The sequence below is a fragment of the Ursus americanus genome, chromosome 22 (assembly GCF_024610735.1).
Source record: "Ursus americanus isolate L20-20 chromosome 22, mUrsAme1.1.p, whole genome shotgun sequence".
NCBI classification, from domain to species: Eukaryota; Metazoa; Chordata; class Mammalia; order Carnivora; family Ursidae; genus Ursus; species Ursus americanus.
Window position 1 is genome coordinate 18,005,923 of NC_142148.1, and position 23,513 is coordinate 18,029,435.

General features: G+C 42.9%; 1 protein-coding gene across 6 annotated transcripts in view; it reads left to right on the plus strand.

Annotated features, from left to right (window-relative positions):
• CHD6 (chromodomain helicase DNA binding protein 6) overlaps nt 1-23,513 on the plus strand; it is a 192,210-nt gene that overhangs the window by 42,581 nt on the left and 126,116 nt on the right. For 4 of the 6 annotated variants that reach the window (XM_087853574.1, XM_045804644.2, XM_045804643.2 and 1 more), the window contains exons 2-3: nt 7,528-7,583; nt 19,567-20,087. In XM_087853574.1, coding sequence (XP_087709700.1) covers nt 7,551-7,583; nt 19,567-20,087 — 554 coding nt within the window. In that variant the 5' untranslated portion in view covers nt 7,528-7,550. Of the gene's footprint in view, nt 1-2,600; nt 4,581-7,527; nt 7,584-19,566; nt 20,088-23,513 lie in introns of those variants that run through there. The other 2 variants (XM_045804640.2, XM_045804641.2) reach the window with 2 other exon arrangements.

A 23,513-nucleotide genomic window follows, 5' to 3' on the forward strand; every position in this document is an offset into this window, starting at 1 on the left:
TCTACTTGTTTTGTTTTGTTTTGTTTTAAGATTTTATTTACTTTTTTGAGAGAGAGTAAGCTAGTGAGAGAGCACAAGCTGGGGAGAGTGGAAGAGGGAGAATCAGAATCCCTTAGCAGGGAGCCTCATGTGGGGCCCAATCCCAGGACCCTGGGATCATGACCTGAGCTGAAGGCAGACGCTTAACCAACTGAGCCACCCAGGCACCCCAGATTTTTTATTTTCAGGTAATCTCTACACCCAAAGTGGGACTTGAACTTACAACTCTGAGATCAGGAGTCACATGCTCTACCAGCTGAGCCAGCCAATTCTCCAGGAATACTACTTTTTTGTGTTAAGCTTTAGATTATCGAATTCTTTTTTTTAAAGAGTTTATCTATTTTAGAGAGAGATAGCATGCCTGTGCAAGCAGTGGGAGGGGTAGAGGGAGAGAAAGAGAGAGAGAAAATCTCAAGCAGACTGTCCGCTCAGCATGGAGCCCAACACAAAGTTTGATTTAATGACCTTGAGATCATGACCTGAGCCAAAACCAAGAGTGGGACACTTAACCGGCTGAGCCACCCAGGTGCCCCTAGATCATTGAATTCTTTTTTTTTTTTTAAGATTTTATTTATTTATTTGACAGAGAGACAGCCAGTGAGAGAGGGAACACAGGCAGGGGGAGTGGGAGAGGAAGAAGCAGGCTCCCAGCGGAGGAGCCTGATGTGGGGCTCGATCCCAGGACTCTGGGATCACGCCCTGAGCTGAAGGTAGATGCTTAATGACTGAGCCACCCAGGCGCCCCTAGATTATTGAATTCTTAAGCTAAGTACTTGTATTACTTTGAAAAAGTATGAATGAAGAATACTAAGAGATTTGATTGGACTAGGAGAACAGAATAAACAGGAAAGGAAGAAAAGAGCCCACCAATTATGATGAAGAAAACAGGAGCTCAAAGCCTTTTCTTTAGTTTTCCCATTTATTCTCTCACTCATTCTGTAGATAATCATTCAGAAGTCCAAATATCAAGCTTGATATGACAGAATGGAGTTCCTTCCCAGAGAATGCTTGGGACTTAGTAGCTGATGGCACCCGCAGACAGGGAAAACGGGAAGACATGATATCGTGGTGATATAGTTACTACAATTTAGTGCTTTTCACAGGGTGTTTTCAGGGTTTAAGGAAGTTAGGTTAGACCTCCCCGAGACCATGACACCAGAGCGGAGTTTTGAAGGATGAGACTGGAGAGGAAGGGCAGTGGAAGGATTTTCCAGATGGAGATGGAGGCATAGCTTGAACAAAGATCTGAGCAAACAGTGCTGGTTTCAGAACGTGCAAGCGTTCAGAATAGCTGGATGAATGCGGGAAGGTAATGTCAGAGCAGGAGACAAGGGCCAGGGGCCAGATTGTTTATGCAGGGCCCTGTGCTGTGAGGTATTTGTATTTCTTTCTGAAGACGCTACAGAGATACAATCTAATTTTCTTTACACTTTAGGAAAGCGTACTCTTGGTGCGATGAGGGATGGGATGAGGGTAGGAGGCAGGAAGAATAAAGGCACTTGGGAGACTATTTCAAGTTAAAAAAAAAAAGAGAGAGAGCTGAAAGAGTGGGACTAAATTAAAGTCGACTGGGGAAGAACCAAGGGATTCAGGAATTTTGAAGGAGTTAGGGGAAAGGGAAGGAGTTAAGGATGAATGATTCTAGGCTGGGTGGCAGGTTGTGGGACGTTAGCTTCTTGGGGGGGGCATAGGAGCGGGTGCATATGTGTGTAAAGGTAGTACCGAGTTCGATTTGGAAAGAGTTTCGGGTTTTTTGTGCAGTCTGTAGAGCACCTAATTGGAACTGGCCAGGATATGTTCGGCTATGTCCACTTGGAAGTCAGGAGAAGGGCTTGGATTTGGGAATGTACAGTGGTCGTGGTGTAGAGGGATGAAGCTTAGGAACTGAGTAGAGAATGCAGCAAGCCCTGAGGGTGGTAACAATGTTGAGCCCTGGGGACACTGACATTTAATAGGCCTTAAAATAGGAGAAGGCTAGGGAGGAAGCTGAGCTTTGGAAGCCTGCAATCAGAGGAAAATCAGCAGAGCATGCCCTCCAAGAAACCAGTGAGATGAGAATTTTAAGAGGAGGAAATGGTCCATGGTTTAAAATGCTGCAAGGAAGTTAGAATAGAGTCTAAAAATGCCCGTTGGATTTGGCTCCTAGGGAGTCATTGCAAAGAGCGGCCTAAGGAAGTAATACGGGAAGAAGAGAAAATACAGGTGTGTGGGGGATTTGTTAGTGTAGTTACTACCCTAGGATCAAGTTTAACGGGATTCTCTGTTGAAGAGAGAACTGTAGAAGGAGAGATTTAGTGATAAGGAGCAGAAATGAGTCTTCCGTCAGCAAACGTTTATTGAGCACCTGTTACAAGCCAGGTGCTCGCTGCTCTGGACTCGGAGTACATACAGCGTGAACCGAACAGGGCTCACAGTTGGGTGCATGTGTGCACGTGTCTCACGGGAGACATATTTAGAATCACCTAGACATGATGTCAGGTAGTAACAAACAGGTGCCAGAAAGAAAGCTAAGGTAGGGTACGAGGATGGAGAGTGGGGCCGGGGGTGGGGGCAGAGGTGTGTTTCCTCTGGAGTGGTTAGGGAGGACATCACTGACAAGGTGACGTGTGAGGAGAGAGACCTGAATGAAGTGAGGAAGGACTAACTGCACAGGAGTCCAGAGTCTGCGCTCAGGCTGAGAAGTGGGAGAGGATGGATCCCAAGTACTGATGGCAGGGTTAGTTGTCCTCAAGAGAGAGCCGCCTTCCTGTGACGCAGGGCGGAAACCCGTAAGGGCAAGCGACGCCAGTGGCTGCCGTGTAGCCGCTGTTCCCCATGTGACAGACACTGGAGATCCTCATCCCTTTTAATTCTCCTGAATCCCTATGAGGTAAGGGTTGTCACCATTTTACAGGTGACGAAACAAAACTGGAAGAGGTTTTACCTGGCTCATCATTAGTAGAGCCTGGATTTACACTCTTTTTGGCACTTCACGGTCCTGCCGTCGTCCTCCTGTAGATTGCTCCAAGCCTAGCGACAGGTAAATTCGTGCAATTTATGGAGGGTGCTGAAGTTGTGAAGTGAGAAATCGAGGGGTGTCTCACCCACTGGACCCTCTTCCTGGTCCAGAATGTCTGTCAGGCCCCTTGGTAAGGGGTGCTTGGACAGGGCTGTAAGGAAGGTGGCATTACCCAAGACCTGTCTGCCCTTTTTCATAAACTCTTCCCGGGTGCGTTGTTGTTGCCCACGTTCCATTCCTTTCCCTTCTAAAACTGCCCCCGCCCTGTGGAAGTGTGGGATCGCCTTATTTGTGACTGCGGTTGTCAAAGCGGTTCTTGGGAACCAGTCTCAGGGCTGAGGGTGGGCATAATTAATTATAAAAATACATATTCACTGTGGAAACTTTGAGGTGTATCTGACTTGTAGAGTTGCTTCCCATGTACTCTTTGCTCCAAAGGGCCTGACAGAGTTCAAGGGCTAGGAGCCTGTTAACAGCAAAGGTCCTTGTTCTTCCTGCCATCAGGTGTGTCTTGTGCTGTCCTTGTGAATATGAAGGACCATGGGAGCAGTGCGCTGTATGTGCACTTGTCTGTGTGTGTCAAATCACATGTTCTTGAAATGAAATAGACCGCTGGGACCGAGCAGAGATTGTTGGAATGGCAGAGTTCTCAGGATATAGTAAATACAAATAATTTCTGAATGAATGGTGGAATAGTGTGTACCTGATGTTTTTGGGGTTTTAAGCGTCCATAACACAGCACAGAGGAGCTTGGAAATGGCACAGGCGCTCTTGCAGAGTTTTTGACCTGGAGAGAGAGAGAGTAATAAAACAGAGTAACTTTCAAAATGTTACTACTGAAACCTGGCACCCGTTTTTCTTAACAGGAGTATTGTTAGGTGGGTGAGTGTAAAAAGGAATGGGACCTTTAATATTTGCTTTTTACATTATTAGCAGCTTATCTCGTGAAGGTAATTAAATGCTATGTTCATACATAAGCACTGAAACGCAGTGAGGAGAGCAGGTGTCCCACCAGTTTTCATCTAATTCAGAAGTCATACACATTACTTTCCCCCCTGTTGATGAATTTCCTGGTTTGTACACACAGGTGTTTCAGAATATGTCTGTATTATCTTTCTAATTAAGTTGTGGGACCCTGAAGTTACTTTGTTCATTATTGAGCCCAGAGTATCTAATCACAGCTTTTGAGTGATGGCAGCACAGCAACAGAAGCTGTAAACCATTTCTGGTATTGTGTGGAAGTACATGCTTTGGGTTATATTTGTCCATTCCTGCTACATAAAATTTAGCCTTGCAAAAAGATTACATAGTTTTAGTTTTATATTTGTTAAACATGTGCCATAAAAGGGAGGTAAAAAAGTAGAGGTAACTTGAGGGAGTGCTTTGTAAATTATTAGATACTGTTTGGAGAAATGAAAGTCAATAAATGCTTACTGAACACCTACTGAGGTTGTCGATGATGTCTGCCATCTTGCAGGACGGCAGCGTGCCGGTGTGTGGCGATCCATCGGGGCTGCAGATAATTTCACGGTAATAACGTCAGGTCTGTCAAAGCTCGCTTCTAGTGAACAAGAGCAATTATTCTTGTAGTAACATCATTCCCACTCAGGTTTCACACCCACGTTCTCTCTCTCTCTCTCTTTCAGAGGGTGGGGTGGGGTCACCTATGCAGCATGAGTATCAGGGAAAGTGCTGGTAGTAGTATCTTGCTGGTGAACAAATTGGCGGCGGGGAGATTTGGTTTAGTCCTCCACCATTTCTTTTCTCCAGGCTTTCTCTTTGCTGGGTAATCAAGTTTAAGCCATATTTGGGTGAGCCCACCTCTTCCCCAGCTTGTGCTCTTCTTCCCTCTCTGACGACAGGTCCTGTGATGACACAGGCTCTAGAGCCAGTGGGCCTGTGCTCCTCGTGGCCCCCTCCATTGCCCGGGCTCTGCTGTGACAGGCATGTTCACACTTCCCACCTCCTTGAGCTTCCTCCATGGCCCAGCTTTACGTCCTACTGGCTTATTTCTTGCGATGTGTTCCTTAAAGTGGAGTCGGCAGATAAAAGGACTCAACGGTTTATGGATCTAGTGGCACCTTGCCTGAGTGCTCGTCAGAAAGCTTGAAGCAATTAGGGAAGTGCCGTCAGCAGCGATAAGTTGGACCTGTTTTCCCCACGTTCCTGGCAGTGCTGCAGCCCTGCTTATATGTGCATGCTAGTTTGTCATTTTTTTTTTTTTAAAGATTTTATTTATTTATTCGACAGAGACAGAGACAGCCAGTGAGAGAGGGAACACAAGCAGGGGGAATGGGAGAGGAAGAAGCAGGCTCATAGCGGAGGAGCCTGATGTGGGGCTCGATCCCAGAACGCCGGGATCACGCCCTGAGCCGAAGGCAGACGCTTAACCGCTGTGCCACCCAGGCGCCCCTAGTTTGTCATTCTTAATCAGAAACTGGTTTTTGATGGCTCTACTGCATTATACTTTAGATATTAAAAAATAATTTTTATTGGCATTGGTGGGGTTTTCTGTATTTTTTTTAATGATTTTCATTTTGTTGGGCAGAATTTTGAGTACTTGTGTCCAATTATTGATAATATTCCTATTTATTAGTTGGAATTTATTTTTCCAGTTTCTTTCTTCATTTCAGAATTTGTGGCCATTTATGGTGGCTGAGAATGTTGTTTTTCTAGGGTCTGATAATTTGAAGTTGACAGATAAAGGAGATAAACTTGTACTAACATAATTTACCTAGAACTGACTCCAGTATGATGAAATTAGGGGTAAAATTCTTTTAACTGCCCTGTTTAAGAGCTCTTACCATTTCTTTGGAATTCATGGTTTTCTTGAAGTGAATACTTGTTTCATCAAATGTTAATTCTCACAGCAATTCTTAGAACCATCATTTCCTAATTTGACTTTCCCTTCTGATTTGGCCAGTTCTGTTCTTCTCTGCCCTCTTCCCTTTCCCGCTGACTCTGCCCACTTTGCAGCTTATTAGCTCCTTGGATGCTATGCTGTTCGTGAACAGTAGTATCCTGGTAGCATTTTATGGTTCTTCTTACAGGAAATCCCTCTGACCCTTGGAGGAAAAAACTTAAATGGACAGACGTTAAACTGATAAACTGTAATTGTGGCCCCACAAATCCTTCATTTTTCTCAGTTTGCATCAAACATCACGAAGGCACTTAAAAAACAATCCATCACACTTTAATCTTAAAGTTCTGCTTACTGCCTACACATCATGTTCATGGGGATATAAGAAATAATTATGAACATAAGGATAATTATGTACCTCCGGGATGGTTTCCTGAGGGAGTGGTGTTTTGTAGCTCTTTGGGATGTCCAGGAAATCAAAGTACACAATAAACATGAGGCGGTGTCTACATCCGGGCTAGAGCTGGAAGCTGAAATTCTGGGATCCATCCCTTGTTTGTATATGAGGAAGGTGAGATCTTTAGACCTGAGGTGGTACTACTAGTTAGTGATTCAGGCAGCCCCAAATTCCAGATTTCTTAGACGAGGGTTCTTTCTGGTTCCCAGGATGCCCCAGAGCCCTTCTGGACCTCTAAAGCCGGGCTCTTACTATTGTGGTGCATAAAAGTCATTTACGAGAAAAAAGTTCAGTGTCATCATGGGTGTTATTTGGGGTAGAGATGGGGGCTTAAATCTGGGTACAATAAAATCAGTCATTTAAAACTCATACCAAATATTGGAATGGAACTTATTTTGTCAAATAACATATGCACATGGTTTTAAACCATCAAATAATATAAGGGGGCATGTGATGAAATGCAAGACTGACCTGTCCTATCTCACACCAGATTCCCCCTCTGGCCTTCAGGAGAACTTTAGCTCTCTTTTTTTTACTGTGTATATTTCTATTTCTTGATTTATCAATTATGACATGATTTATTGATCTCCTTCCAGAAGAAATGAGAACTTATTTTTACCCCCTCTCTTCTCCTCTCAGTATAGTCACATCATTATTTTAGGTTCCTCTTTTAGTTTCCTTTGTAATTTAATATGCCAGCATCTTTTATAACTTATTTTATCTACAAAGATAGTGTCTTTGACTCCACCCATCTGAAACAATAAATAGGGTTCAAGATAGGGTTAGGTAGGGTTAAGACCATACTCTGGGGGAGACACCTGGGTGGCTCAGTTGGTTAAGCGTCTGCCTTCGGCTCAGATCATGATCCCAGGGTCCTGGGATCGAGTCCCGCATCAGGCTCCCTGCTCCGCGGGGAGCCTGCTTCTCCTCTGCCCCTCCCCCTGCTTGTGTGCCTGCTCTTGCTCTCTCAAATAAATAAGTAAAATAAAATTTTTAAAAAAGAAAGAAAAAGACCATATTCTGGGGGCTGGCTGTTGACTATTGTTCGATGATTGTAAATGTTCTGTAGAAGCAACCTCTCTGCTGTGTTTTCCTCACGTGTCACAGTTAATCCTGAGGTCACCTTAAATTTTGGATTTTACCATAATCTTTGCCTTTTTTTATGTTTTACAGGTATAAGTATCTTCCTTCAATAGATGATAATGAAAATACAAAAGAAAGAGAAGCAGGTAAGTGATCACATATCTTTCATGTGAATGCATCCAGCATACACTCACTGGTGCTTCTTCACCAGAAACAGTTGCTGGCAGTTAGGGCTTGTCTCTGAGCCTCTGGTGGCTACCCTGCTGCTGCTTTTCCCCATTCTCCACGTGGTCACTGAGCGCTCTATTCTGAATGACTTAATTTTTACTTATGCTTAGGTCAGCTCCATCTAGGAATAAGTATAATGAAGACTGTAAGTCAAAATATTATTCAAAATCAGCTATGTGGAAGAGAAATTTTTCTTCCCCTGGAACAGCTTTCGAAGATGTGGTCAGTGCTTTATTGTTTATGTATTTATCATTTTGGATGTTTGGTTAATCTAAAAGCATTCTCATTTAGAAAATTCATACTCCTAATGATCTGCGGAGGTTTCCTCCTAAACAAAATAGTGAACTAATTGGAAGGATGTGAACACTGATTGTTTCGCATTTGATTTCTTGAAGGGGAGGGGAATTAATAAAAACATTTGGCCTGCATGCCCCATCCTGCCAAAATCTTTTCCTTAGTTGATACTTCTGTGTTCCAGGTGGTTCCATATTCAAAGGAACCCAGAGGCCCCAACCAGTGTGGCTCAGGGAGGAGAGAAGGGACCTACCTGCCTCCATCTCTTGGAAACAGGCTATCTCTGATAGGCTGGTTTTCCTTTGACAGATATGAGTGACAGTCCGGTAACTGGGGATATCTGAAGCCCTGCCCTCCACTGAGACTCTGTGCAAAGAGGTTGGGTGGGATCAGCCACTTCGCTCTCCTCTTCTAGGGAGCACTGCCTAGTCAGATACAGGGTGGCCTGGGGATGTGGTTACAAGGATTATTCTCTGTTCTGTCCCAGTGGATAGTGAAACCAAACCAAAACAAATTGTTTTAGAAAATAATCGACTCATCTGCTGCCAATTCTTAACAGGAAGAGCGATGACGAAGCACTGTCCCCACACTGGTTTCTTCCTATCCTGGCTCTCTAGCGCCATCCGCTGGTACACAGACATCGCAGAGAACGCAGTTCCATCTGCCAGGAGTTTATCCTGTGCAGATACTCAGACAAGTGTCAACTGGGTCGGAACAAAGGTTTTCACTGCTGCTTTGTTTATAGCAGCAAAACAGAAAGTGTCCATCGAAAAGGGGTGTTTAAATCATACCACCTAGTAGAATGTTAAAATCTCTGTTAAGAAGAACACATTGCCGAAGAGAACCCCAAGCCTTCAAAACTATCATCATTTATGATACATGGGCAGGTTTATATATATATATTTTTTAAGATTTTATTTATTTATTTGACAGAGAGAGAGAGTATAAGCAGGGGGAGCAGCAGTGGGAGGGGGAGAAGCAGGCTCCCCACTTAGCAGGGAGCCCAGTGTGGGATTAAGTCCCAGGACCCTGAGATCATGACCTGAGCGGAAGGCCGATGCTTAACTGATGGAGCCACCCAGGCACCCTGGACAGGTTTCTATTTCTTAAAACATTCTTTATGATAAGCTTTTATTTCAGTAAAAAAATATATATATTTTTAAGTAATCTCTATACCTAACGTGGGGCTTGAACTCAGGACCCCTTGTTCAGGACTCTCATGCTCAACCAACCGAGCCAGCCAAGTGCCCCTCTCACTAAGAGAACTATTTACCAAAATGACACCGGCATGAATTTACAGTTCTTTCTCTTGAGATTTTACTGATGCCTGTGAAGACCTTAGTCGGTCAGCCAGCTGTGGCGCTGCCTCAGTTAGATGAGTTTTCATGTAGACGGTAATAGTGACGAGCAGGGCGGGGTTGCTCCTTAGTAGGTAGCACTAGCTATGGTAGAGGAGTGGAGTCACCTTCAGGAGGAGTTGATCCTGCTTCTCTTCCAGGTACAGGTGATAGACCACACTGATGACTGAACTGCAGGGCGTGAAAATAGAAACTATGTTCATGCCCAAGCAATCCGTAGGTACTGGGATTGAGCATCTGTATAGAGGTATTGCCTGACAGAGGTCACTGTGTAACTTTGAACAGGTTCAGCCTGTTTTTCTATCGCCTGAATGGGAGCAATCATACATGGCTTACAGGGTACTGGATTAAACGGGTAGCTCATCAGTTACTTGGCATTCAGCATGTCAGTGGCAGGCAGATCATCCAGTAGAATGAGATTAACCATCACACTTTGTCCTTCCGCCTCCCGTGTTTCTAAGGTGTTGGAAGTAACAGCAGATAAAAGGTCCACTCTTTAAAAACTCTCATTCCTATGAATTCATTTTTCCTCTTCTCTGGAGGAGGAAAATGACATGTAAAATGTGTTCCAATCTCGCAAAATCCTCATTTCCTTGTCCAAAATTTTATCAAGGTAAATTAAACTGAGATGAAAGATTTTACAAGTTAATCAGAGCTTAGTAATAAATAATCATACTTCTTATTAACCAGAAAGGGCATAACAGGAGTCGTGTGCCAAGGACAAAGGGTTTAGAGATTGACTCTGTATTGCCTAAAGAAGTGTTCCAAGAAAAATAAACTTTAATAAAACATTTAAAAATTAGTCACTCAGGCGCTATAGTCTTTTATCTATATCAAAAAATAAACTTCTTCTAAGAAATATGCATTTTAATCCCTAAGACGACTAAGCAGTATTAGGCAGAAAAACATTTTGCTAGAGGAATACAATGTGAACGCTAATCACTGAAAACCTTTGTAGCACTACTGACGTGTAACAGCTGGAACTACTTCTTCGTAAGGGGACAGGTCTGTAGTTCATGTTAGCGGTAACAAACCTATGGTGAGAAAGTACTGGTTTTTATTCATCCCAGCTCCTTGCATGGTACTGAGAGAAATACAAAATGTGGTTAATATTATTTGATATATGATACAGGTAAGAGGGTTTTGGTGCACATATCCAGTTCATGAGCATGCGTGCGACAGGAATAGGTAATACCGTGAGTAGGATTAACACCTGGAGCCGTGACCCGAAGGTTAAACTAGACTTGCAGTAATTAGGAGAGAACCTTGTCTCCAAACCCCATGACCAAAAGTCGGATCAGTAGAGCCCGTCCTCCTGAGACTTCTAGAAAATGAAAAGGTGCGGGAGGGTGTGGTGGGAATCTCAAAGACCTTCGGATTAATAGACCCTGTTTCCTTCTTTAGAGTGAATATGGATATAATTTACTCACTAAACACATATTTGTTGAATTTTCCCAGCAGTTATTCATCAAAAAATGTTTGAGGGTCTGCTTGGGGCCAACTACAAAATTGACCTAAAGTTATATTTTCTTTTCTCAAGAAAGTTTAGTCTGGTTACAAACAGGCAGTTACAGTAGGACATGGCATATGCCTCAAAAGAGCCAGGGTTTCTGCATTGCGGGCGGAGGAGTGACGCTCTGGAACTGGAGAGTATGGAGGTTTGGGGCATGTCAGCCCCACCAGAGAATCTGAGAGTGTTTTAAAGAGGTGGTGTCTTCTGGGTAGAGCCAGGTTTAGTCGGGTTGTTTCTGAGGATCCAGGAGGAAAGCTTGGGAGGGAAAAGAGTAGTATATGGTTGGGTTTGGGAAGGTGAAGCATATGATAGTAAAGGAGAGTGGACAGGCCTGGAGTGTGGAGTGCTAAATTTTGGGTGGTGACCAAAGATAAACTAAGATAAGAGGCATGGTGGATTGGGGTGGCTCAGTCGGGTAAGCATCCCGACTCTTGATTTTGGCTCAGGCTGTGGTCTCTGGGTTGTGGGATTGAGCCCTGCATTGGGCTCTGCGTGCAGTGCAGAGTCTGCTTGAGGTTCTCTCTCTCCCTCTCCTTCTGTCCCGCCCCCCTCCCCCCACCCCCGCACTCTCTCTAAATAAATAAATAAAATCTTAAAAAAAAAATGTGGATTTCGCTGGCCATCAGATTCCCAAACAAACTGGTCCCAGCTGTGCTCTCCTGGGGGAAGGTGAGAACTCCCATCCCTAAGATGGTGTGTACCACCAATATGTCACCAAATCATGACACACAATTCAGAACAGTGAAAGAGGCAAAGTTGATCATGTGGATGAATAAATAATTTATTTCTTAGACTTTTCAGTGTCACACTGCAGAGGGTCTTAAGGTGAGAGCTAATACCAGTCAGACCTTCCATTTGGCAGTCATTGGAAGGCCTTTTCAGCATGCCTAAAGAGGGAGTGTTAGTATATTGCTTAGTGGAACCAAGATTTTAAACAGCCTCCTCACCCTGGAGTCATGTTTCAAAAGGACTTAGAATGGACCTTACCCAAATTCTCCCTCCTCTAAAGAAAGAAATCTGAGCATCGAATGCTTTTCTCTATCTTTTGACATACTTTGACAGATATTTTGTTGTCCTAACTCATTCTGTATTCTGAAACATACTTGAGAAGCCCAAGCACAGTGATGAGGATGGTAAAAGAATGTTGACTCATTTCATATGAAGTATGATGGATGAAACTAGGATTATGTAGCCTAAAGAAGGGAAGGTTTAAAAGCATCCTGTAAAGAAAAGAAATTAAATGTATCTGTTGCTGGACCTGTGGATGCAAATGGTCACGTGGGGAGCATTACTGGAGGGCAGGCAAGGTACCTATAAAGTATTGTTTTCTCTCTCTCCTTACTCTTCCCTGTCTGCATCTAAATTTAATAATCTACCTCCCCCCGGTTTTTGTTACTGCCTGGAATTAACAAGGTTTAGATTGACTTTGCAGATCTGGAGAAGTTGAATCTCTGAGACTCTTGAAACATCATAAGAGAAAAATGCCCCCCACTCCCTGGTTTTATTTTTTTATTTTTTATTTTTTTTATTTTTAAAGATTTTATTTATTTATTTGACAGAGATAGAGACAGCCAGCGAGAGAGGGAACACAAGCAGGGGGAGTGGGAGAGGAAGAAGCAGGCTCACAGCGGAGGAGCCTGATGTGGGGCTCGATCCCATAACGCCGGGATCACGCCCTGAGCCGAAGGCAGACGCTTAAGCTTAATGACTGAGCCACCCAGGCGCCCCCACTCCCTGGTTTTAAATACAAAAATGTGATAATAGAGGTGGGGACTAAGAATGACAGAGTCTAGGACTTTGGCAAGAGGGAGTCTGAAGCTTTCAAATCTGTCCACCGCTCTTCAGTCCTTAATCGACCAGCTTCCAGCAGCATTTGATGCCTGTAATCATTCTGTCTTGAAGTGCTCTCATCTTCTGGCTTCTGCGATACCACACTTCTCTTACTTTTCCCCCCACTGCATCACTGACCTGATTGCACCCTCTCTGTAGGTTCTCTTTCTCACCCTCTCTGTAGGTTCTTCCCCCGGGGGCCCTTAATATTAGTGCTTGTTAGGTTTTGGTCCTGTTCTTCTTCTCTCTTTGTCCATTCTTCCTGGGCAGTCTAATTCATTCTTATAGAAATGTCTTTTGGAGGGGGCGCCTGGGTGGCTCCGTCAGTTAAGCGTCTGCCTTCAGCTTAGGTCATGATCCCAGGGTCCTGGGATTGAGCCCCCGCATCGGGATTCCTGCTAGGCAGGGAGTCTGCTTCTCCCTCTCCTCTGTCCCTGCTCATGCTCTCTCAAATAAATAAATAAATAAATAAATAAATAAAATCTTAAAAAAAAAAAAAAAGAAAGAAATGTCTTTTGAAAGTATATGCGAGGGGCGCCTGGGTAGCGCAGTCGTTACGTGTCTGCCTTCGGCTCAGGGTGTGATCCCGGCGTTATGGGATCGAGCCCCACATCAGGCTCCTCTGCTAGGAGTCTGCTTCTTCCTCTCCCACTCCCCCTGCTTGTGTTCCCTTTCTCGCTGGCTGTCTCTCTCTGTCAAATAAATAAATAAAATCTTAAAAAAAAAAAAAAAGAAAGTATATGCGAGAACCTCTTGAATACCTCTACCTGCATTATCCTTAGATGCCTTGAAACTGACCTCTCCTCCTCCTGGTGCTAACCAGCTGTGACTACGTGAGGAGCCACATCAGGGTCAGAATGCCTGCTCTATCATCCAGAGCACAGGACTCCTGGGGAAAGAGGGATTGAATATTCTGAGTGGAAGAGGGAACACACACAGGGTTGGACATTGTTCCTGGGTCTTGCTCACCCAGCACAGCTTGCTTGCCAAATGACTGAACTCAGTACAATGGCAGTTAGAATGGCAAGAAAATGTGGGTTTTCACCTTTAGTCTATCCTGTGGTCAGATAACCATAGGAAATATTCTTTCAGAAGAAGGTGAAGGTGAAAGAATAAAACAGTCCTAATTTTAATTGGAAAATAACTTTTGCCACCTGCAAATGTCTACACGCCGACTCATTAATAATAGTAGTGGTTCTTATTTTCATTTGGACTTTTTTTTTTTAAGATTTTTTATTTATTCATTTGAGACAGATAGAGAGAGAGCATGAGCGGGGGAGAGGAAAAGGAGAGGGAGAAGCAGGCTCCCCGCTGAGCCAGGAGCTTGCCGTGGGGCTTGATCCCAGGACCCTGGGATCATGACCTGAGCCGAAGGCAGACGCTTAACCATCTGAGCCACCCAGGTGCCCCTTTATTTGGACTTTAAAGAAGTCAGAAGGTCTCAATTTAGATAAGCTATTCTACTCATTTTTATGTTGAGCTAATTTCTTAACATTAAGTAAGTCTAAACATAGAACATTTTCATCTTCCTGCTGGAGAAGTTGGAAGACCATGAGGCAGGCAGCAGCAGGAGCTGGGCCTTGCTTACAACTGAAGCGCTTGGGGATGGGGGGTGTGCGGGGGCCTTTCCGACGCGAGGGCAGTGAGCACTCTCTTTGCCCAGCACTCAGTTGAACGTGATCGCAGTGCTGGCGCCTTTCATATTCTGCCTTTGATTCCTGAATCGTAATTTGGAGGAGTGTGAATTGTCTGGTAAAAAAGCTTTTCCTGTTCATTATTAAAGTCTTTAAGATTTTTCTATTACATGTATGTGAAAATATTTTTATTACAAGTATTGTGAAAGTAACATCCTTGTTATCGAAAATGTAGATGTCTATAGAAAAATTAAACAACCAGATTTGCACAGCCTCCAATGATTACTGCTAACTTTTTGTCGATTTTCTTCCATTCTTTATTCTATATGCAGGAAGTTGTCATTTTTGTTTACATGTACAATTTTATAGACTTCCTTTTTCTGTTTTTCACATGGAAAATACTCATTTCATTCAATAACTGTATGATTGCATGTTACCGTAAGCCACAAAGATTGGGGAATACCTCAGTCACTGCCTTGTGAAGCTTAACATTTTAGTCATGGAGACAGATGGAAACAAATAATAACTTTCAGAAAGTTATAAAGAAAGAAGTGAATGTTACCCACAGTCCTGTCACCCAGACATATGATGGTTAACATCCAGTATGTCTCCTCAATTTATTTTATAAAGGTAGTGTTGAAAAATAGCATTTTTAAAAAACAAAAATGGGATCAGATCATAGATTTTTTTTTTCCACTTTCCAACATGTTGTGGTCTTTTTTTATGTTAACTAAAACTTTGTAATTAATAATAATATAATACAATATAATAATATAACAATGGCTGCATAATACTGTTCCATCTGATGGATGTGCTATTAATTTAAGCATTTTACTAAAGATGAATAGGTTATAGTTTTTTCCCCCTCTATTAGAAATTCTGTATCAGATATTCTAAGCCTTTGGAGAACCTTAATGTTTCCTTAATTTCTGTTGTAAAAGAGAAATCGCTCAGTTTAAAGGCATATCCATAATTAAAATTTTGGTATTGTATTGTTGCTCTACTCCCCTGCAAAAGGCTTTTTAATAGTTGATGGAGCTGTCAGCAACGTCCAAGAGGACCATTTTCGATCTGTCTTTATATTGGATTTTTAAAAATTGAGATATAATTCATGTTCTATAAATTCTATTATGCTTTTAAATTGTGCAATTCGGTGGTTTTTAGTATAGTTACAAGATTGTATAAAGATCACCACTATTTGATTCCAGAACATTTTTATCACCCCCAAAAGAAACCATATGCCCATTAGCAGGCACTCCTCATTTCCTCTTCCCTCAGGCCCTGGCAACCACTAATTTACTTCGTGTCTCTATGGATATGCCTATTCTGGGCATTTCATATAAATGGAATTATACCATATGTAGTCTTTTGTACCCGACCTCTTTCGCTTGGCATAATTTTCAAGGTGTATGCATGTTGTGCCCTGGGTGATTTTCTTAATTAGAGTCTATTTTGACTTTCAAGTACTTGAGTGATTCTTGGGGGAATAACCCTGGTTTGTCTTGGACCTGTGTTTGGGAACCATTGACCTAGGCCATAATCTCTCCATTAGTTCTTAAATCCTTTACAACTGACCCAGATCGAGTTTTCCTGGATTCATATCTTTAAGTGTCTTTTCCAGGAATATCATAGGTTGCTAAATTTGAGTCAAAGAAGTGGGTTTTATTGCTAACAGTGCGGTTTGTGAGCTAGTGTTGTGTTGTTAGGTGTTTTTGTTTTTGTTTATCAGTTGGCTTCTCCATTTCATCCTGTGTTCTATGTGCTTGTCTCTATTTAGTAAATTGTCAGTATAGTGTAAAATATTGTTGGTACTGTGGTCTGTCATTGCCAACTCTTCCCTCTAGGGCCATTTTCGAAGTGATGATTTACTATCCTTCTTGGTAGAGGCTGAAAACAGTTTATTAAGGCTCTTTGTCTCTTCTCCACTGATCTTGAGACACTTGGAAGAAATATTTTTTGTCAAATTTTTTAATCCTCATCAGGTATCTTTTCCAAGCCCCTCAACATGGTGCCTTAAAAATAAATAAATTTCTGGTGGGTTATTGACTTTGGGGATTTAATTTTATTTTTTTCAATACTAGGATCTTACTTTTGGGATACTTCTCCCCTTTTAACATTGACTAATTGTGCTGCACTTCTTGGGGTTCCCTTCTTCCTGTAGGATGTCCCCACTCTGCCATTCCTTAGGAATATAACTTTTTTAAAAAATATATTTTATTTATTTATTTGCCAGCGAGAGAGAGAGCGAGTGAGCATGAGCAGGGAGAGCAGCAGGCAGAGGGAGAAATAGACTCCCTGCTGAGCAGGGAGCCCAATGCGGGACTCAGTCCCAGGACCTCGGGATCATGACCTGAGCCAAAGGCAGATGCGTAACCAACTGAGCCACCCAGGCACCCCAGAATATAACCTTTTGACAAGTTGCTTCATCTCTCTGACCTGACTATCTTATCTGTAAAATGGGGGGTAGAGCTGATGACTATTGGTAATTCCTTAGAGTAGAATTGCTGGGATGTCAGGTAGTTTTTACATTTATAAAGAACTATCTGACCTTTTCCCAAAGTGGTTGTATAGGCCAAGTCCATTTAACATTTCTAACCAAGTCCAATCATGCTGGTCTGGTGGCCTAGCGATCATTATGGTTTCCTGGAATGTATGCCATTAAGTGCTCAGTGAAGTGAGCCCTAACTTTTGGCCAGAAGGTTCAGATCCAAGTTTTTCTACGCACTAGGTGTATGTTTCTGGGTACGTCACCTAACATCAGTAATCTTTTTCTTCATATACAAAATAGGTGTCTTTACACCAACCTTTCAGGATAGTTGTAAAGATTAGAGATATCAAGAAGCATGCTTTGCGTAATTCCGTGTATATCCATATGATACATGTCCAATAAATGTTAACTGTTACTGCATAATGATTGAATATCCAGTTTCCACCACCTACCTCCATTTGCCTCCGCTTTGGAAGGCCCTAGCCTTCAAAAGATAGACCTTGAAATGAGGTACGAATTGAAAAGAGGGTCCCACTTTTATCTACAGAGAGCTGCCTTGGTGGAATTAGGTCTTGAATATGTGGTCTTTGAAAAGCTTCTTTAATAAACTGACTTGTATCTCATGCTTTTTTAGTGTGTCCACCCTTGCATGCTAAGCAAAAACTTGTTTCCTGAGGGTCAAGTGTCCCTGGCACAGAATTCATTAATATCCCAGGGATGGCTGTATACTCTCAGGTTGAGTTTCAAGGGGGTACCAATTACTGCACTCTTGGGTTTCTTGTTGCCTTTTTTTTCTTTTTCTCTTCTTTTTTCTTTTTCTCTTCTCTTCTTTTTTTCTTTTTATTGTGGTAAAAAGTGTAACATGAAATTTACCATCTTGACCACTTTCTTGTATTTGATTTTAAATTCCTTTTAAGTTTGCTTAGCTTCTCTTTTTCCTAAGCCATCCTAAGTGCTGAATTAGCAGTGAGGTAGTCAAACTGAGTTTTCTTTTCTTTACTTTTTTCTTTTCTTTTCTTTTCTTTTCTTTTCTTTTCTTTTCTTTTCTTTTCTTTTCTTTTCTTTTCTTTTCTTTTCTTTTCTTTTCTTTTCTTTTCTTTTCTTTTCCTTCCTTCCTTCCTTCCTTCCTTCCTTCCTTCCTTCCTTCCTTCCTTCCTTCCTTCCTTCCTTCCTTCTTTCTTTCTTTCTTTCTTTCTTTCTTTCTTTCTTTCTTTCTTTCTTTCTTTCTTTCTTTCTTTCTTTCTTTCTTTCTTTCTTTCTTTCTTTCTTTCTTTCCTAGTAGCGAGTGCCGCCAGAATGACCAGTACTTTCTGGACTTAGGCTTGTTTATGACATTGGACTTTATTTACGATAAAGATCCAAAAAAATCCTTCTTTTCTTTCATCTTTTTCTCGTGGGATTTTCAGTGTTATGTTTGGGAGTATTGGACTAGGAAAGGGAGCTGCAAAACACAGAAGGGGAAACATGCAGCTGAATTTTGCACTCCATCACTCCCAGGGTGGGCCAGGAAGTCTGAGCACAGATTGGGTAACCAGAACACTGGAAGGAAGCCACGCCACCTAGGCAAGTGTCTGTGCCCTTTAGCACACACCAAGCCTCTTGTAAGGGGAGCATACTCGTCACAAGTGGTGCTGTTCCTAAGCCATCATGCAAAGATGATTGTAGCCGGCTTCCTGGAAAGCCTGCTTGTCCCTCCCAGGCTCTTCTTAAATTATTTCTTTGTTCCTTACCCAGGAGAGTATGCTGTTGCCTGAAACCAGCACCTACGTTATCGGATTATTGCCAGCCTTAGCTTGGTTATGAAATGACAGATGTACTCTGTGATACCAGACCTGAAAGTCTGAGATCTGACTTCTGCTTCCAGAGGGATGTTTCCTGAAGGCGGTCACCTTGGGAAGCTGCACCTTTATTTCATGGTGCTCAGAAAAGCTTCAGAACTTCCTTTTTAGGAAGATGCCTTCAGCTTCTGTGGCACAGTCTTTCTAACGGCATCTGTACAATAAAGCTTTCTCCTATACGGGCAGGGTGTTTTTGTTTTGTTTTGTTTTTTGTTTTTTGTTTTGTTTTGTTTGCAAGTGGCCAGAGGTTATTTGGCACTGCGTCTGGGGGCTTAGATGATCATACAGAGAGAGGAACGCCACTTTCAGTTAAAAAGGAAAGATGTAGTTTTGAGTGGTCCAGGTTTTCTTGTTGAAAATCAAATCAGCTGAATGTTGATGCAGCTTGAAGATACACGAGAGCAAAGATTTGGGGAAATCGGCACCCTGCTGAGTTTGCCCCTGCATCCTTGCCATCCAGTGATACCACTTTTATTTATGAGGACATTGGTGTAGAACTTTTGTGTACTCGCATGAGAAATGCCATTCTGGGTCAGAACAGTGTGCCTAGAATCTAAAGATGTCTTGTGGGACATCATTGTTGTTGCCTGTTCTAGATATGGGACTTCTAAGATGTTTCACATTTTGGCACATAACATGGAAATCCTTCAGAGTGGTAGGGTTTTGTTTTGTTTTGTTTTGTTTTGTTTTGTTTTGTTTGTTTTTCATTTTTACATATGAATTTTTTATATGCTAACAGTACCTTGGTTCAGGTCCACAAGGGCAAAGGCAGACACAAAGTGTGTGCTGGTTGCCACTATCTCCCCAAGACCTAGCACATGAAGAACTAACACATGGCAGGAAATGAGTAAATGTTGAACAGATCCACGCATTCAAACGTCATAGCGCTCTTTAGTATGAAGCATGCAATGGAAAAGTAATACTCTTGTTTCTCTGTCTTTTACAGTTGTCAAATTTAAAAGTTCTGAATCACTCCCCAATGTCTGATGCCTCTGTCAATTTTGACTACAAATCCCCCTCCCCGTTTGACCGCAGCACTGATCAGGAAGAGAAAATTGAAGATGTTGCCAGTCACTGTCTGCCTCAGAAGGACCTGTACGCTGCAGAAGAGGAAGCCGAGACCCTTTTTCCTAGGAAAATGACATCCCATAATGGAATGGAGGACAGTGGAGGGGGAGGCACTGGAGTAAAGAAGAAAAGGAAGAAAAAGGATCCAGGAGAGCAAGAGGGTACAACAAAGGGAAGCAAGGACAGGGAGCCCAAGCCAAAGAGGAAGCGAGAACCTAGAGAGCCAAAGGAACCCCGGAAGGCCAAGGAGCCCAAGAGAGCCAAGGAGCCCAAGGAGCCTAAGCCGAAGGATGGAGCCAAGAAAGCGCGGAAGCCCCGGGAGGCCTCGGGCACCAAGGAGGCCAAAGAGAAGAGGAGCAGCGCCGACTCCATAGCCAGGACAAAGTCCAAGAAGGCCAGGTGCGTCTCTTTCCTCCCTCTCAGCATGCTTGGCTCTGACTACACAGAATGGTTTGCCTTTGGCCTCACTGCAGCCCCTGGACGTAACTCTACTACTTTCATCCAGAATGAACCACTTTCTCACCTCCTAATGAGAAAAAGATAACCTTAATAACTGTTCCTTTTGGATTAAGAAGAATTAAAATACATTTGCACTCACAGGGTGTAAGGGAAGGGACGTCAGAGGTGACACACAGAGGGCAGTGGTTTGGGGGACAGCATCAGTGTGAAGTGGCAGAGGGGCAGCTATCAGGACGGTGCCTGGTCCTGGGAATCTGTGTGCGGGCAGTCTGGGAGAGCCATGGGCATGAGCAGACAGAAGAGGACTGCCCAGCTTCCCTCGGCCACAAGCTCTCTGGTGTGGGACCACTCCTGGTCTATTTCTCTCATTCAGCGTCTAACACAGTGCCTGACACATCAACAGGTACTCAGGAAGGGATACGTAAATGAGACCAGTGGAGACCACAGTAGAGAGCTCAGAGGGCCTGGGTATAGATTCACTGCGGGGGGGGTGGCGTTAAGGGTCCTGGCTAGAGATCCTGTCAGGATCCACATGTACTCTTCACTCCGGAAACTCTGTATAGGTCGTTGTGTACAAATGGAATGTTTTTCATTTTGTTTCTTTCTGAATTCTTTGTGCAGAACATTATATTTAAACTTTCTGAGGAAATGCAAAGCAAAAAATATATAACCCCTATATAGTTAAAAGGAACTTAAGTTTCTAAAATCTCAGCGCAGAGGCAGAATGTAGAGCGGGAGCACCATAAAAACACAGAAATTGATGTGACTGCTGACATGACAATGAGACCGTCAGACCTGTGTGAGGTCAGGCATGGAGGAGTAAGTTTTAAAGAGAAGAGAACATTTTGGGTGGTTTATGCTATGACTCAGAATTTACTATATAGTTCCATTCATTTTCAGAAGGATTTTGTTGGGACCAGATGGATGATTTCATAATCCAAGTTAAAACTGCCTTATAATATTCATTCCCTTCGACCTGGTAGGGGATTTCGTCTTTTGTCTCTCATAGAGGCTTGGCGTGTGGGGTGATCTTAGGAATGTAGTTTATAGACAGGACCTAAAATACCCTATAGATGGTCAAGAGATGTAGGTATAAAAGTCAGGATTCTCACTAACAAGAAATTTAGGGGCTCTGTTTCTTAGTGAACCTAGTGAGCATACTCTGATCTCTATGTGTCTCTGATGTAGCAGAGTGAGTCTCTGTCTTCTGCTATTAACTTTCATCTCCAGGTTACTTTGGAGAAGCTGAAGTGGTTGGTTCTTCTGGGTAATAACACATGTGAGGGAGAATCAGATGTGAGCCAATGGGGTGACTTTCAGAAAACAAAGAGGAATCCCTGAGGGTAGTGTTTTAGGGTAGTTGGAGGAGAGTTTTCACACCTCTACTAAGGATTTTGGTTTGTTTGTAGAAGGTATTAGAAAGCCATAGGTGTCCGAGCTCACTGGCCCTGGTCTCTGGCGTTGACCTGCTGAAAGCATTTCACATTTACTTGGTGTGAGCTCTGAAACAAGGAGATGAGCGTACAGACATTGCCATAAGTTCCATTTGGGGCCCATGAGGAGGCATGTCACAAAGCAACTTTAGGTGTCCTATACATGTGTAGCAATACTAAGGGAACCTGTCTGTGATCTAAGTAGGCTGTATACAATACAAGTGAACTGGAGAAGTGCTCGGTAGTGTTTCCAAGGGCTGCTAACTTCTGGCAGCAGCAGACACCCTTTGAGAGGATGCTGGCAGAGCTGGTTGTCTCTTCAGCAATGTGGGCAAGTTACGTGAGGCTTTCTGTCTTGACTCTGGGGCTATGTAAAACTGTCTTATACCATAGAATTCTATGTAGCTTGGTAGGATTTTGTACTGGTGAGCCTTTCATTTCTTGTCCTTTATATATTTAGTAAATTGCTTTGGTTCCTTTAATTAAAGATCCCACTGGTCAACAGAAGCAGTTTTAGTTATGTAAGGACATTAATTGAAAAAAAATGTTGGCAAGTGAGTCTCAGTTTTTTGTGCTCCTTGATTTACTGTCTTGTAGGTTGGCTCAAGTACATGTTTCGATTTGAGTAGTTATTGATTAGACCTGGATATTGGTAGTTGCAGATCATTCACTCAGCACTTGGATTATCGTGGGAGCTCCATAATTGATTTAAGGCTTCCAGTCTTTTTCATCTTCAGTCCATCTTGCCAGCTTTCACTGGTGAATCTTTTGGAAGCACTGTTATCTTATTTCTGTTTGTAGTTGGAAAAGGTGGATCAAATGCCTTCATCCTCTCTTCCTTCCAAATCAGTTTGCAAATAGTCAACAGAGATGGAGGTGCAGTGACCAGCTTTATTATTATGAACTGGATTGAAGAACCTCCACCAGCTTGTGGCTGAAATTGGGCTGCTTGGTACTCCCTCAGTTGAGTTTATCCCTCAGAACTGCAGGCACTGAAGCCTGGAGCACACTCTGGGCTGTGTCTGCTCTGTTCCTTTTCACAGGCTTTCCAGTCCAGTAGGTCCCTGATCAGAGACGTGGGAGGAGTTTGAAGAAGGGCTGAACATTTGTCAGTATTATTCCCTCCTTAGGAGTAAAACTGGGGGACCGGGAAATGAGATTTCCTCTAATGGTTTATGCCTGCTTTGAAACTTCCGATTGTTCCTACTGCTTCCAAGACAGTCCAGACTCCTTTCTCTGTTATTTAAACCCTTCCCCCACTTCCAGTCTCTGGCAGTAGACCTCACCAGCCAGACTGATGTCACTGGCCCTTAAAGACACTTGACTCGTTTCTCCTGGATTGCTCTTGCTGTTCCTCCCAACATGATTGCCTTGTCCTTCTCCCAGTATCCCAAGTCCTTTCCATTTCCAGCTCTGAGTGCAAGTCCCAGTTCTCCATAGAGCTTCCCCAAACCAGTGTGCTGGTGTGTTCCTTCTTCCATAACACTGGAGCCTTGCTCTGCATTGTAAATCAGAGACTTTTTCCCTGGGAAGACTGAAGGAGAGCTAGTCTGACCTGTTGTACTGCAGCCAGGAAAAGGGAGACCCGCTGGGAAGTGACTTGTGTACAGGGGTGTGTCATAAACTCAGACCTCCTGATCCCCAGCCTTGTACATTTCCCTCTGCAGAAGGTGCCTTTCAGTTATAAACTGTCATTGTCATGTGTGTATGACTTGTCTCATTAACATCAGTTAAGTGCCTGAGGTTGGGACCACTATGCTTTGTGTCTTTTATGCTCTTGGGGGTCAGTCACCAGCGAGGTTTGTCGGGTTGTTCGACACATTAAGAGTATTTATATGTTTATATATTATAATATGTAATTTATATGCTTTGCATATATATATATATTATATATTATTTATGTATTTATATGCTATATATTTGTATATTATAT